Source organism: Conger conger, chromosome 15, assembly GCF_963514075.1.
Source record: "Conger conger chromosome 15, fConCon1.1, whole genome shotgun sequence".
Lineage (NCBI taxonomy): Eukaryota > Metazoa > Chordata > Actinopteri > Anguilliformes > Congridae > Conger > Conger conger.
Window position 1 is genome coordinate 24,119,285 of NC_083774.1, and position 16,686 is coordinate 24,135,970.

The 16,686-nt window shown below is 42.6% G+C and overlaps 2 protein-coding genes across 6 annotated transcripts in view; both read right to left on the bottom strand.

Annotated features, from left to right (window-relative positions):
- Nucleotides 1-4,156: 4,156 nt before the first annotated feature.
- rxfp3.3a3 (relaxin family peptide receptor 3.3a3) lies at nt 4,157-5,152 on the bottom strand. Its single transcript, XM_061221869.1, has one exon. It carries the CDS (start codon nt 5,150-5,152, stop codon nt 4,157-4,159), a length of 996 nt encoding a protein of 331 aa, XP_061077853.1.
- A 3,575-nt stretch (nt 5,153-8,727) lies between these two features.
- Nucleotides 8,728-16,686, bottom strand: part of pias1b (protein inhibitor of activated STAT, 1b) — a 43,992-nt gene continuing 36,033 nt past the window's right edge. For all 5 annotated transcript variants that reach the window (XM_061221862.1, XM_061221861.1, XM_061221860.1 and 2 more), the window contains 4 exons: nt 15,824-16,004; nt 15,274-15,413; nt 13,338-13,378; nt 8,728-12,560 (listed from right to left, as the gene is read on the bottom strand). In XM_061221862.1, coding sequence (XP_061077846.1) covers nt 12,264-12,560; nt 13,338-13,378; nt 15,274-15,413; nt 15,824-16,004 — 659 coding nt within the window. In that variant the 3' untranslated portion in view covers nt 8,728-12,263. The remainder of the gene's footprint in view (nt 12,561-13,337; nt 13,379-15,273; nt 15,414-15,823; nt 16,005-16,686) is intronic.

Here is a 16,686-nt window from a genome sequence, read left to right on the forward strand (position 1 = left end):
CACTGGTCAGTAGACCACACAATTAAACAAGGCAAAAATGGTTGTGGCCCAACACCCTATTTACTGACTTCCCTGCTGTGAAATCCAGCTAATACTACTACCAGCAGTTTCATATCTTGAGCTGTTTTATTCAGCCGGGTTCACATCGATGCATCCATTTTGTTCAATGTAGCTTTCCTGGTGAAAAAAGGTAGGTTCATAATCCCTGGGCAAAAATTAACTTTTAAATAGTTGAAGAAAATAGACACGGCTAGCCATGAGAATAGCTTTTCTCTGACTGATGAAATGGGAATTAACTGGTCAGGTATACGGTCCAAGCTACAGTCCATACGTATTTGGACAGTGACACAATTTGTTCTCTACTCCAAGAAAACTACTGCCAGCTTTAATTAACATTTTGTATATATATATAAGTTAGTAAAAAAAAATTCTCCAATTTGGTTGCCAATTGTATCCTGTTTATTTAAATGAAAAATGATTGGCTGGTGAAGTGTGTCATATGATGAAGAGAAGAGTTAAGGGAACTAGCCCCCAAAACAGCACAAGCTGTAGGTAACTGCAGTACAGGCGATACTCAGCATGTGGTGTTGTCAATGAGTCAAGCAGTTATTGCATGCAAACGATGAGACAAACTTCTAGACGTGACTACATTCATTTACATAACATTAATGTCACAAACATTATGGTGCCTTGAAATAGGAGGGACTATATATAAAAAGTCTAATTTCTACAATTAAAACCAAAGTATATACAAATACCATTTAATAAATGTTGTGAATGTGGACTTTAACCACATGTAAATTGTTTGATTACAAATCTAAAATTGTGGAGTACAGAGCCAAATCAATAAAACATATCTTTGTATCAAGACATATGGTGCTCAATGTATATTTATATGGGATTCAATGGCAGATCATATGAGTCCTGCTGCCATTAAGACCATAGAACTGCATGTGAAACATTGTGATGGTGTTAAGAGGTACGATCCTATAGAAGAGTAGGTCACGCGTTGAACCTTCTCAGAAGAAATGGAAAAAAATATAGCCAAACCCAGATGCTACCAAGATCAGGCCAGCCTACCAAACCAACCAACCAGACAAGATGGGAAATTGTCAGAGAAGTGACCAAGAGACCAGCTGCAACACTAATTGATGAGAATGTTTAATTCACGTTTATTTAACAACCATGGTGAAATAAATGAATAAGGATGAGTTTGAAGACAGCCAAAATGGTAATACAAAAAGATGGAATACATTTTTGTGAAAAGAAACAGTCCACTGAAAAATCTGTGTACAAATTGAAAACAAAAAATGGAAGAAAATACAGAAAACCTAAAGGTGACTTTTCCATTTAGATGGTGGAGACATCTTTTAGTGAACGAAAATGTATTTAAAACATTTGTGATTAAAAAATATATTTTACTTGAAAAACTGAAACATATCCACAGCAGACTGAAAGTATTTGGACAGTGGGGCGATTTCTGTTCTTTTAGCTCAGTGCTCAATCACAATAGTTTTGAAATTAAATGATAAATATGAAGTGCAGACTCTCTGACATTGGTATTTGTCAACATGAGAGTTGTGCCAATGACAGTCAAGGAAGTCATCATGAGGCTGAGAAATAAGAGAAAAACAGCCAGAGATATAGGCCAAACAATAGGTTTACAAAAATAAAGTTTGAAACATCATTAAGAAGGAAGAGAGTACTGTTGAGCTCAATAATTGCAATGGGGCTGGTAGGCCAAGGAAGACCTCTACAGTTGATGACTGAAGAATTCTCGCCAGAATGAAGAAAAACCCCCAAACACCAGTCCAACAGACCAGAAACACTCTTCAGCTGCAAGGCATGGAGATGTCAGTGACTACTGTCCACAGAAGACTTCACAAACAGATCTACAAGCCGCACTGTAAGATGCAAACCACTAGTTAGCTGCAGGATGGCCAGGTCACAGTTTGCTAAGAAGTACCTAAAAGTGGCTGTAGAGTTCTGGAAAAGGGTCCTGTATACAGAAGAGACCCATGGTGGTGGAGGCGTTATAGTTTGGGCATGTATGATTTCCACAGGTGCTGGCTCACTGGCTCAGCAGCAAGATGAATTCTGAAGTGTACAGAAGCATTGTATCAGCTCAAGTTCAAGTTCAATCAATCAAAGGGCAGCCTGTAGCGTAGTGGTTAAGATATGTGACTGGGCCCGGCATATGTCGCTCTGGATAAGAGCGTCTGCCAAATGCCATTAATGTAATTAATGTATTACATTAAATGCCTCCAAACCCATTAGATGGATCATCCCACAGCAAGGCAATGATTCCAAACCAGTGCTTTCTTCCTTCTCATGATGTCCCAGCCTATTGTTTGGCTATGATTGTTTTTCTTTCTTTTTTATTTCTCAGCCTAATAATGGCTTCTTTCATTGTCATTAGCACAACTCTGGTCCTGACATTGACAAACGCAATAATAGCCTCCAAAGGCAGCCAGAAGCCTAGAATCAAGACTTGACAGTGAAAGCTTTCTTATACCTGCACTAAGGAAGTGATTGAATACACCCGACTAATCATAAAGAGCTGAGAAGCCAACTGTCCAATTACTTTTGGTCCCCTAAAATGGAGGGACTTGGCTTAAAAAGTGATATAGGCTAAGTTCTGCAGGGATCGCCCAATATGGATGTTAATAACTTCAAATTAAAAGTTATTTTTAACCTCATATTCATTGCTTCATTTCAAGTCCATTGTGCTGCAGTACAGAGCCAAAATAACAGAAATTATACCACTGTCCAAATACCTACGCACTGCACTGTATTTCCCTCTTGTCAAGGCAAATGGTAGAGCCGTATTTGTTCATTCTAAGTTTACAGTATCGATATCACAACAGATACCCCATTACACATTGCTACATCATATTCAACCGATAGGTCCACAAACCTTAGTTTGAGCGAGAAAGTGATGTACAATCATTTGATCCCAAATACATTTCTATTTGTACAAACACAGGAGGCAAGACACAAAAAGAAAGTTTTCGCCACACCATAATACCCAAGCAAGCACTATGATGAGAGTACATGTATAGGCTACATCAACTAATTCAGTAATATTTAGCGAAGCACAGTTATCTGAACTAAACATTGTGGAATTTGGTTACACAATTTTTGGAATTTGGAACTGAGAACACTCAGCAACATTTTCCAATGGAATTCTGGCCCCAGTCCTCACTGTGCACAAAAAAGAGCTTACAATTATCCACGTATTCCGCTTTATCGTAATCATAGCCTAGGTTACATGGTGTTCACTAATTCAGTTTGACAACGTAGCGCACACAGGCGTAGCTACACATGCACAAAATGATTTTTTACAACTATCATTAAATAGTTATTAATTGTATAACATGACTACACAACAGCATGTGGAGTAGCCTATCAGAGATCAAAATGAGACATCTCACAATATCACAGTTACATATATGTACCCTTTACAGTGCATTGCGTCAAATAAACTTCATTTAAATCTGTTTTTTAAATACCACTTTCATCGACATCATTAACTCTATAACGCATTTTGTTTTACATATTGGCTTTCACATATGAGGAGGATTCAAAACAAACCAGCTCAATATTAAGCTGGGACACTAAATATAAGGTTGAAATAAGTTGCGAATTATTTACATGCCAACGACTGAGTTCCAAGTTGTGGGCAGTCTAATTTATGACTTGAGTGTGTACAATTGTTCCCATTACCTCGTGTTGCCTAAACGAATACAAAACAATACATTTATTAAAGACAACATGTTTTCATGATTTCTATGTCTCTCGCCAGCATATTTAGCCCGTTTTGTATTCTTTATGTGTACTCTACATCCCGCAATTTCAAAGATACATTATGCAAATTGTGATCTGCATTTCAGGGAGAAGCGATAACTATCAATGCAAAACGTAATACCAGTTTTAGCTTTACAACGATAAGTCAATTTCAGTCATCAGAATTGTAATTGTAATGACTTAAATGGCATTTTCTGTTAGTCTACGGGACTATAACATTGGTCTTAGATCGGCAAACATACAGACATATTCCGTTCAACAAACAATAAAAAATAGCCTAATTGTTCTGGGTTATATTTTCGAGGACATCCACCACATTCATTCTTGCATCTGAAGCAACCACCAGTGGCTACATTCTAAAAATGAAATCTTTCAACTTCTTTCTAAACTCCCTCCGCGTGAGACAGTAAAGAACTGGGTTTAAACAGCTATTTACATGAGCTAGACAGACAGTCACTGGAAACACATAAGTGTGAACAGTGTAGTATGTTTGATCCCAGTAAACCACATTGAATTTGACTAAGACTCCCCAGAACGTGATGGCGTGGTTTGGCATCCAACAAAGAAAGAACGAGAGGACCACGATAGTGACGGATTTTGTGACTTTGGATCTCCTCTTGGAGTTCTTAGTGTTCATGCTTCGCAGGCGGATGAACCGCAGGAGCAACAAATAGGAGATGGAAACAATTAGCATCGGTAAGACAAAGGCAATCAAAATCTTTTGAAGATGGTACACTGCAAGCCAATACTGTCCATGGGGGAATTTCAAAAGACAGAGCTTCTCTCCAGCTACGTTTTTCACCGTGGAGTATATAGATGTTGGTGCCGTAGCCACGGTCGCTGAGACCCACAGTAGCGCGCTCGCCCATTTCACCGAACAGGATATCGGTTGAGTTCGGTTTTTAAGAGCTGATGCGACAGACCAGTAGCGTGTGATGCTCATGGCAGTGAGAAAGAACACGCTAGCGTACATGTTCAGGACAGTGACGGACAGAATGATTTTGCACATCGCATCCCCAAACGGCCAGCTGAAGTCAAGAGCGGTGTCCACTGCCCAGAAGGGCAGGGTCAACACAAACTGGAAGTCTGTCACAGCCAGGTTAAGAATAAAGAAGTTGATTGTGGACTTTTTCCTGCCTTGTTTCACTTTTATGAAGAAAAAAACCAACAAGTTCCCCACCAACCCAACAGCGCACACCACCGAATATACTATCGAGATAATGAATCTAAGAACCGGGCTCCCATCAGCAGATACATCTATGTCCTCCAGACTGCTGAACCTGTCCTGATCTGTCAAAGACCTGTTCAACGTTCCGCTGGCAGTATAGTTAAGAATGTCCCCCATCATTTCCAATGAAAATGCGACTACGCGTGGAGAGCAACGAAATGGAGCGATATGACATCAACAGAAGCTTTACATATTTCGATTTTCTTCTTTAGAAATAGCGCATCTACTTTTTAAAAATCTCAGTCTCAGCCTCCAAAATAGACACATCATCTGAAGCCGATGCGTAAATTATCCAAATATGCTCGAAAAGTATGCCACACCGGGCTTTTATTCCAAATGCGCATTCGGATTGCCTGCCCATTGAACGCGCGGATTGGTGAAGTTGTTTTGATTGACTCGGAGTCCAAGCCTCAGAATTGACAACAAACCGAAGCATCGCATATCTCCATCCTCCCGATTGAGACGGAGCCCTATATCTGTGCCGTTGTGCGTTTGGCACACGTAGTGCGCGCAAACAATTACGCTCTGTGAATGGACCAAATCATTTAATTTAGATTGATGGCAAGGCCATTCTAAGATGATTTAACACTGTGCGATTCACCATTTTATTCATTATAGTTGTCTTACGTATTGCATTTTTGACACTGCATTGCAAGCGATGATATAGGCTATGCATGGTGACTGCAGACGTCTAAATAAGCTCCGACTCGGAAATATTAATAAACAATTTTTCTAGGTTACATGTTCAGATCGAACAGTTGATGAAGGATATTTGTTTCGGGAAAGCACAGATGTGGTCTTAAATGTGGCACGCATATTTCAGTTTTGAGTAGGCTATGTTTGAATGGCCGGGCGACCTTTTTGATTAATTAATCCATGTGAAATATTAGATACCAACACACCAGACGTCCGATTTTCCTGTACGACACCTTTACATATTTACACAAATGAACTGCTGCACAACATGTTTTACATAATTAACTGATTAACCTTTAACTTAGGATAATTTAAAATAAGCTGGATGCAGTTTTCAGAAATTCATTTACCAGAATTGTCTGGGTCCCAAGATTTAACAGCTAAATATCCAAATAAAGAGAAAATACGTTTTCTATCATAACATTTTCCCTCGGGCTGTATAGGTTATTTCGACATCAAATTAGTCCTTTTTCTGTTCGTAGGCCTACTGCTTATAGCATTGTCTTCAAAAATGTGTGCATTGGTATTGTACTGCCATCTGCCGAGGTATTTAAGAATGACACAGTGACAATGATGAAGTAATTTTACCCGACAGAAATCCGAACAAAAATATGGGTTTGAAAATGCACTTAAAATGAAGAATTATTTAAATGTGAAATTTTAAGCAACGTTTCCTCGTAAATTAGGCTACCCTCTAGCTGTAAAATAGCGAACATGAACAAGGGAAGCTAACCCCGACGGTGACAGTAGGGAGGACCCTTTCTGCTCAGTACCATTTTAACCCTAATGCCTGTCATGCACACCAGTGTAGGGGAGAATGGGATCAGTTGTAACATTTTTTGTCTCCACATTTTTCGGAAATCTCAAAACAAAACAATTAGCATCGGTAAGACAAAGGCAATCAAAAAAACTTTGAAGATGGTGGAATTTCAAAAGGCAAAGTTTACATTTTTATAAAATAAAGGGACGTTTAATAAAATAAAAAATGCCGAGTCAAAATTGCATTTTTCCCATTCATTCCAGTTAAGCTCCTTGCTTACAAAATATTTTATTGTATTAACACATATTACACTATAAAACGGTTTAAAGAGAAAAAATAGGACAGTTAGTTAAAGGAGCACTGTCATGCTTTTTTCAGTTGAGTTTATTTGGATTAAATGGTTAAATTATGCGCGTGGGAATTTCTTTTAAAATCACCGTCAGTGTAGCAGTTTCCTAAATATGGGGCAAAACACCGTGACGTCACTGGACGCGTTTGGCTTGAATCTAGTTTCCTTGAAGCTAGCTGATTTATGGACGGCCACCCATCCAGGCGATCACGACACTACCAGAAGATAAGGTAAGGTTAGCATACAAATATCACGGAACCTACCTTAGCTAGCCCGAGCGATATGACGGACAGCTGTGACTTCAATGGTTGTGTTTGTTTTGAAAAGTTTTGCCCCATATTTAGGAAATGGCCATACTGACGGTGATTATAAAAACGCCTACACACATAATTTAACAATTTAATCCAAATAAGCTCAACTGAAAAAAAGTGTGACAGTGCTCCTTTATGGTTATCATGTAAATACTGCAGCCTACGACAGCCTATATGAACCAAAAATAAATGTGTTTAGCCCACAATGGACAGATAATCCTACATTACTGCCACTGACACAATTTTAATTTTTATGTGATTTTGGAGTCAACTTTTGGGGTGGGGTCAGTAACACCATCAGTCATGATGACAGATGAGATGCCAGCAAAAGACGTTTGCACCAACACATGTCAATCATGCCAACTGTTAATCAACTATGTAGTGATCAAATGGGGTGTATTTTGGTTTAATTTGCACAAAAACTGGATGCAATCAAAAATGTTCTTCAGATTTGAAAACGTACTTTCGTACCGCAAAAACACTTCTGTTGATAAAATCTGGAGATTAGTAAAATTCTGTTCCTATTCTGCATGTGGGTAGGGGACCCTACTGAACATGTACACTGTAGGTCTTTGTTGATTGGTGCAATTGGCAGTGTTACAACTGACCCCAGTATCCCATATTGTAAAACTTTAACTTAATGCATCTTATACAACGTATGCATTTGCTGTCTAAAGCTGCAGTGATAAAAGACAGATTTGTGTGACCATAGGATGCGCCTGCCCTCCTATGATGGGCAGACCTGGGTCAAATAACGGAATTGTTTTTGATCCAAATACTTTTCTGTGCTCGACTGATCTTACCTGGTGCAACTGAACCAATCAGGAGCACTAGAAGGTGGGGTTTGCACTTTTTGAGAACATTTCATAGGTTCTCCAATACACCAGACAACCTCAGTAAAGTGTAGGAAAAGTATTTGAATCCAAAACAATTGTGCATTTGACCCAGGTCTGATGAGGGGGGTCATTTGAATTGCCTCATTGTACCAATAAACAAGATTATTGTAAAACACTCCACTCACTTCTTACATGAGGAACATCATGCTCTTGCCCTCAAGACATTTAGGCATTTCTCAAGTCTCAGACTCTCTTACATCAAGTGGACACTGTCTCAAAGTGTCTCAATCAGACACACTGCATGGGATACAAACTGTGACATATTTAAAGGTAAATAAAAAAAAATAATAAAGAAATGGTAAAAACCCTCTCAATGTCTTTATACTCAGGAATTGGGAGCTGGGCTAGTCACCTGGCAGTACCTGATACAATAAATTTGGGTAAAAAAACACCCAAAATATTAGTTTGAAAATGAAATGCAGGAGGGATTGGGGTGGGGAGGGTAATGGGCGAGGGTTGGGACTGATGTCCTCTAAGGGGGCTCGCGGGGGGATGAATGGGGACTGGGAGAGCGGTCTGGTTTACAGGCTTTTGGAAACCGTTCTGTTCTTATACCAATATAACTTTAGCAAAATCTCAATATCTAATATCTAAAAATATACTTGGAAAATAAAATAAAACAAAATTAAATGCAGTAACCTTTGATTACTGGGAAAAATAATGACACAATCAATGTCAGGTTAGCTGAATGCGTTTTATTACATCTAAACTTCTCTACATAAACAGGTAACATTCAATAGGTAAACAATTTTTTCCAATGCAGGTAATAAATATTTTTTTCACTTGGTACTTTATACAATCTGACATTGGTCTACTGTACATCTTTTTTCTTCTTCACCTTCTGTTAAAAAGCCATTTTTCTGGTTCGACATGCCCTAAGGAAAGAGAGTCAGTGAGTTTAAGGCAGTGAGCACAGACGTAAGCCAATCTTACTTTCAAGGAAAGCTGCGAACTGGACTGAACATAGTCCACTTAGTGGTATTTTTTATTTCTTTTTTTTGTTTAAAAATATATATGTATAAATTAACAATCTGACGTTTTGGATGCCACAAAAAACGAGAACAAGTATTACTGGAACTTCCTTGTGTGCACAACTTGCCTGAGATCTTCCAGTAATAATACAAACATTACATTTTACATTTTCCCTTTATTAATCTTATTCAGACACCAAAATCAATGTATCAATGTTTTGAAACTTCAAAAAGTTGGCATTGGCTAGCTTTTTTTGTCAAATAATCCTGAAATTTACAGGCACTGACGAAAACCGAATGCCTTGGAAAGTGCCACTCCACAACACTGAAAAAACCCGGCAACCGCAGCCCGACGGCTCGAAGCTGCACGTCCTGCGTCTCCATGGCAACGGCCAGACAAGAGGTGGGGAAAGGGGGAGGGGCTGAAGGCTGGCCTGTGCTTCACCTGTCCAATAGCGTATGCGATGACATCAGTTCAGTTTAAGCATTAGCAAAGCAACGGATAACTGCACAATCATCCAGGGATTCTAAAAAAATGATTTGGCAAAGGAAGGATTGGATGTTTTTCTTCCCATGTAGCATTTAAAAATCGGGAAACAACGGAGGTGATCATGTCACTCTCACTGTAGTCAAACGACGGATTTATAGGTCAACTATATTTTTGACTGATTTTTACAGGTTCTTGTTTTAAAATGAGATCTGGTCATACACAGTTGCCGTTGTGCAACCATAGTCGGCTTGATTCATCCTGAATGAGTCGAGTTCAACGTAGCTTAAAACGGCATGCGACAGCATCCCAACAGAGAGCTCCCATATCGTACAGACATGATTCAGACTCTGTAACGGGGAGAAACACACACAAACGAGAGGTCAAGGTGCACGTTACAGTACACACTCGGACAACGGATACAGGAGTCCACTGAAATCGAGAAAGGTACTGTAACGGTGACGCGCTCTTGGACACCGGACACAAACGTAAAGCGGCTATAACATAACGAATAAACGGTGAACGCTTGGTATAAAGGGGGGTGTAAAAAGAGGAACTGGGAGAGCGGTTTCTGCAGGGCTTTGACGGAGGAGGGCAGCAGGGCCCGGGGTTTGCTTTGGGTTTTTGCCGGCTGATTAAAGCGGCCGTCACAGACTATTATCTCAGCCACAAACATAATTACATGTCGGAAGAGGAGAGGAGTGTGACGCACAGCTGGGTCGGCTGAAGAGACCGGCGGTCACGCGACGTTTCGCGGAGCGTCGCCAAAAACGCCGCTCGGGGAGAGAGCCCGCGGAACTGCGACCGCCAAGCGCGCTCCAAACCATTATCCACGTCTCCTCCGCAGCCTCGTTAAAAAGAGGACACGGAGAGCGGCGCTGGCAACAGCCGTTTGTTGTGTGACCTGTACACGAGCGAGGAGATCGTTGGGACGTCAGCGCGTGTGCATTTGGGTCAAGGGCGGGAACGAGACGTCGTGTGCCGGTTTTGAGTGGAGCAGATGGAGCGGTGATATTCGGAGGCCTGGGTCTGTGTGGGGAAGCTGGGACAGGGCAGTCGCACACGTTCGCTCTGTGTGGGTCTCAGCTCTCCCCCCCTGTGGGAGGGGGGCGTATGGGGGAGGATTTGGGCCTGTCCCACAGTGATAAGGCCCACACAGGTTTAATCTCCCGTCTCCCAGCCGCGCTCCACTTCGCAAGGCCCTCCAACACCAGCGGCGGTCGCAGACCTGACTCTCAGATGGAGCCAAAATGGCCGACTTCCTATACGTCTGATATGAACATATTCATACAAGTGCTGGCCATCGCGCCATTATCAAACCAAAAAAATCCTTCTCATGTTCTACTGCGAGAACAATCAGTCTGACTGGCAGATAAAACGCGATCAGGCAACTTTACACCAGGGGCAAACGTTTCACTGCCGAGGAGAGAATCATAGCACCTCTAATAGGCGTTTTAAAAATGAAGAAAAAAAGTGTTCACACTTGAATCTTCCCCAGGAACACTGCTACCGAAACAAATTAGCGCTGTTTAGAGCGGAGTAACAGGAGAGCGGGGCACACAGTGAGGTGTGGGGCCAGATGCTAAACGCTAAAACGCAGCAAAGCACTAACTTCTCCCAGCACGCCCAGCTGGCTGCAGTGACTGAGGAACCTGCCTACAAAGCCCACCAAGCAGTGACCGAACCAAGAGCCCCAATCCTCCAACACCACCGGCAGTCGCTGACCTTGCGCTCAGATGGAGCCAAAATGGCCGACTTCTGATACGTCTGCACCAAGCAGTGACTGAACCAAGAGCTCCATCCCGCAAGGCGAAACAGCACCGCACACCTTAAATTTTTTCCTTCTTTTTCCGTTTTTTTTCTTCCTTTCTTAAGCATCGTGCAAGTTGGTGATTCAGAGGAGGGGGGGGAGGATGCTACATTTATACAAATCCTGAAATGCTATGCACCTTCTAAACAAAATATAGTATTTCTATTACTATAGTTTCAAGTGGAAAGAATCAAAGAGTATAAATTTGCGGTTAAAATCATTAAGAAGGGTAGATGTGAGCACAGGCAGTGTTTGGAGAGGGCCTGGTCGGTAAAAGCGGACCCAGAAATGGCGTACTTAATCCATCTGTGCATTCTCCTATAGCGATATCCTGAAAAGGCAAAGGGAATGCTTTTAAACAATTAATATATGCATATATCTTACATAACTTAAAAGCATAAAAGAATCTGCACAAAAAAAAAAAAACATCGTCAATCACCGAGACTTAATTCTTTTTGAGAAAAAGACTCCTACGATTTAAAATGGAAGAGAGATTGGTTACCTTAGAAGCCAAACAGTATCACTGAAAATAATGCCATTGATGTGGAACAATAAAATGAAAAGAAAAAAAGAAATTAAGTACAAAAGGCATAATAATAATAATAATAATAATAATATAATAATTAATCATAATAATAATAATAATAATAATAATAATAATAATAATAAAAGGACAACAGACGTATAAGCTTTGAAAAAATCTTCAGTATCCACAGAAAAATATCAACTGAAGTTACTCACTGAACAGGCAAAAGTCCTAAGTTTATGTACAAAAGTAAAACTGAAAATATATTTTTGTTCTCTGTACACTTCTTCGTTCTTCCCTCCGTTATTCAGTTGTTTCTCTTTTTAAAAAGACCTTAATTCTTTTTTTTCCTCCTGCCCCTCCTCCTGCCCCTCCTCCTCGGGTTTGAGTTTAGGTTTCTGCGCGTTGCCGTGGCGACGGGGTCAGTCTAGCGAGATGACGTCGGGGATGGAGCCGTAGAGGGCGGCGGCCTCGGCGGTTGCCCGGGACGCGGCGGGGTGGGCGTGGCTGTCGCGCAGGCTGCTGGAGGAGACCAGGCTGCTGCTGCTCCCGTTGCTGCTCCCGCCGTTCACCGGCGCCAGGGCGCCGCTGCTCACCGGCGTGCCCGGCTGCTCCAGGAACATCTGAGACGAGCCGTACGGCAGGAAGCGGTTCAGCAGCAGGTCGTGGTCGTCTGAGGCCGAGGCGGCCGCCGCCGCCGCCATCACCATGTTGTAATGCTGAGGGGGAGACACACACACATACACACACACGCACACACACACGCACACACAGACACATACACACACATACACACACATACACGCACGCACACGCACACACACACACACATACACATACACAGACACAGACACACAGACACACAGACAGACACACACACACACACACACACACACACACACACACACACATACATACACACACACACAAACACATGTATACATGCACACACACACATATACATGCACACACACAGACGCGTACACACAGACACATATATACACATATACATACACACACACACACACACACGCACGCAAACGCACACACACATATACACATAAATATATACATGCATACACATATATACACACACATGGACAAACACACACAAAGACACAGACATGGACAAACACACAGACACATACAGAGAGACAGAAACAAACACGCATGCGCACACACACACATGGACAAACACAAACAGACAGACAGACAGACAGACAGACAGACAGACAGACAGACAGACAGACACACACACGCATATATATGCACACACACGCAGACAGACAGACAGACAGACAGTCACGCACGCACATATACATGCACACACAAATACACACAAGCACACAGACACACGGAGACACACACACACAAACAGAGAGTGAGAGGTCTGGATTGTACAATAAAACTCAGTTTTGAATGTTTCCCATTTCTACAGCTCGGTACTGCCCTCTGCTGGTTAATACCCCACCCCGGATTCTGAGATGTGCACCTACCTGATGATTGTCACCTTGTAAAAAGGAAAAGAAATTCAGATCTGTAATGGGGGGGAAAAAGAGAACACAGCATTTAATCTTGCGGCCACGTGCCCACAGTTACGCAGTTGACAGTGGTTCAGCAGCCCCTTGTAAGAAATGTAAATCTGCATTGAGATCAAGTCTGCTGAGAACTGTGTGAATTACACTAAAAGCTGGTGCAACCGCAGGATACAGCGGCTTAAAGGAATGAGAGCAGCACCACTGTGGATCTGCTACGGTTAGACAGCGATAGGTGTCCTCTGTGATCTTTAATATTTCAGCACTGACAGCGAGCAGGCCGGAGAGACTGAGCATGTGCGAACGGGGGTTGCCATGGAAACGTACAGTACCCTGCAAGTCGGAGAGCACCCTTTCCTTTCCTCCATCTCCAGTCAAATCAGCCATTCAGCGCAAATTTATTCCCCCAGCGTCAGACAATTATGCAGGAAGCATATATTTAAAAGGAAAATTACAGAGAAGCCTCCACCAATATGTATATCAAATCTATCAGTGCTTGCGCAATCTATATTTGGACCGCTCTTTCTTTCAGGCTACTACCACTTTAAGTCTTCCATCCTTCCAATGAACAAACTGGTCAATGACATTATGTGAGAAGCCCTTGCTTATGTGACTACCATTCAAACAAACTACCCAAACATACCTTATCTGCCTGGCACATTTCTTTGTGCGTCTAAAATGGCCAAGAATGATGAAATTACAGAATATTCAACACCAAGTGGAATAGACAGTGGTTTCCAAAATTGGAAGATTATTGCAAGATACAGAGAAAGTGAGACTCTTTACAACGTGTAAGAACTCGTAGACCACCAAAAGCATCATCAAAAAGACAGCGCTTAAAGATTTTATCTTTCAGAGTTATCAACCTCCACTCTTGCTCCAGATCTGAAGAAGTCCGCAGGTGTTCCTGTCAATTCTTCCACAGCAAGACATCAATGCTATGGGCCTGACAGGAGGTGTCAAACAGCCACGACTGAGAAACGAAACCAGAGAGGTTGCACTAGTACACCGAAACCCAACACCTGACGCAGAGTAAGGCTTTAAGGAACATGAGTCTAAATTTAAGACTTTCAGAAGAAAGAGAATGCCACCAAAGCAACACGCCTGTCAAAACGATCTTTACCACCACGAGTCACACTCGGCGGAGGATCAGGGCGTTTGGTGTTTGGTGTGGTATAACAATATCTGCAGTCGGTGATTTGGTTTTCATTGAAGGCATCATGAATGCTGATAAATACAACACCCTCTGGACAATGTTTGATCGAGAGCAGATTTAGTCTGCATTCTCCCGTAATAAAGGCCAAGGGCGGACACAATATACGTTTGCTGTATTGTCTTGACACTGGAATATAAATAACTTAACATGTGCAGTAATGGCTGTTTTCACTGGAAAGTAAATAAAAGTGAAGGTGGCTTCAGATTTTTGTTTAGCAGCATGTGTGGTGTGTGTGTGTGTGTAGGTTTGTAGGTGTGTGTGTGTGTGTGTGTGTGTGCGTGCGTGCGTGCGTGCGTGCGTGCGTGCGTGCGTGCGTGCGCGTGCGCGTACGTGTGTACGTGTGTACGTGTGTGTGTGCACGTGTGTGTGCGTGTGTACGTGTGTGTCTGTGTACGTGTGTGTATGGGACAGTGAGCGGGGATCGTACCCGACAGGTTGTTGGGCGTGTGTGTGTGTGTGTGTGTGTGTAGGTGTGTAGGTGTGTGTGTGTGTGTGTGCGTGTGTGTGCGTGTGTGTGTGTGCGTGTGTGTACGTGTGTACGTGTGTGTGCACGTGTGTGTGCACGTGTGTGTACGTGTGTGTGTGTGGGTGTGTGTGTACGTGGGTGTGTGTGTACGTGTGTGTGTGTGTGTGTGTGTACGTGTGTGCGTGTGTGTATGGGACAGTGAGCGGGGATCGTACCCGACAGGTCGTTGGGCGTGTGGTAGTAGTGACGGTAGTCCTGAATGAGGGGGGGCGGTGGGGGGATGTAGTTGGTGTCGACGGGGGGCATGCTGGGGGTCCGGGACACTGGTGACGCTTGAGGGTGGAGATTCAACACCCTGCAGATGGAGAGAGGAGAAAGACCACAACTTAAAAGGAGAAACGTGAGCGGAGAGAGGAGAGGAGGAACATGAAGAGTAAAGCTCATTATCATGGTGTAGCACGAGATAAGGGCAAAAGAGTCGACAGATAAAAGGTCTTCTGCTACATCTGAAACCGTCTTAGGGTTTCAATAAATGTCATTTTTACTGCTTGGAAAGTAACACAAAATGCTAGTGGCCCTGATTTATTAGGACCTTTAAGCACATGTTATTGGTTTTGTATGTGGTGAAAGGCTTTGCACGTGCTAAAGATCTTAGCACATCAGGAGCAGGTCGCCATGCGTTTCCAGTGAAGTGCGACTGCTGGTCTCCATCATCGGACACGAATGTGAGATGGGCGCAGGGCAGGCTGCGGGTCCGGGGCTCACCCCTTGTTGACGGGCGGCGAGGCAGGGGACAGGGAGGGACAGGTCCTCTTGGGGGGCGGCTGGTCGTCGTCCTCCTCCTCCGAGGAGCTGTCGAGCGTCAGGTCGATCACCTCCACCTTCTTACTGTTACTGCTGTGAGACGAGCTGTTCCTCTGCTCCGGCGCCGCTGTCCGACACGCCCCTGCAGCGCAACATCATACACATTATACACATCATACACCAGCACATTATACACATCATACACCAGCACATCATACACATCATACACATCATACACCAGCACATCATACACATCATACACCAGCACATCATACACATCATACACATCATACACCAGCACACTACACACATCATACACCAGCACATCATACACATCATACACCAGCACATCATACACCAGCTCAGCACATTATACACACACATCATACACCAGCACATCATACACATCATACACCAACACAGCACACTATACACACACATCATACACCAGCACATCATACACATCATACACCAGCACATTATACACATCATACACATCATACACTAGCACATCATACACCAGCACATCATACACATCATACACATCATACACCAGCACATCATACACATCATACACCAGCACATTATACACATCATACACATTATACACATCATACACATCATACACGAGCACATTATACACATCATACACATCATACACCAGCACATTATACACATCATACACATCATACACCAGCACATCACACACATCATACACATCATACATATCATACACATCATACACATCATACACCAGCACATCATACACATCATACACCAGCACATCATACACATCATACACATCATACACATCATACACATCA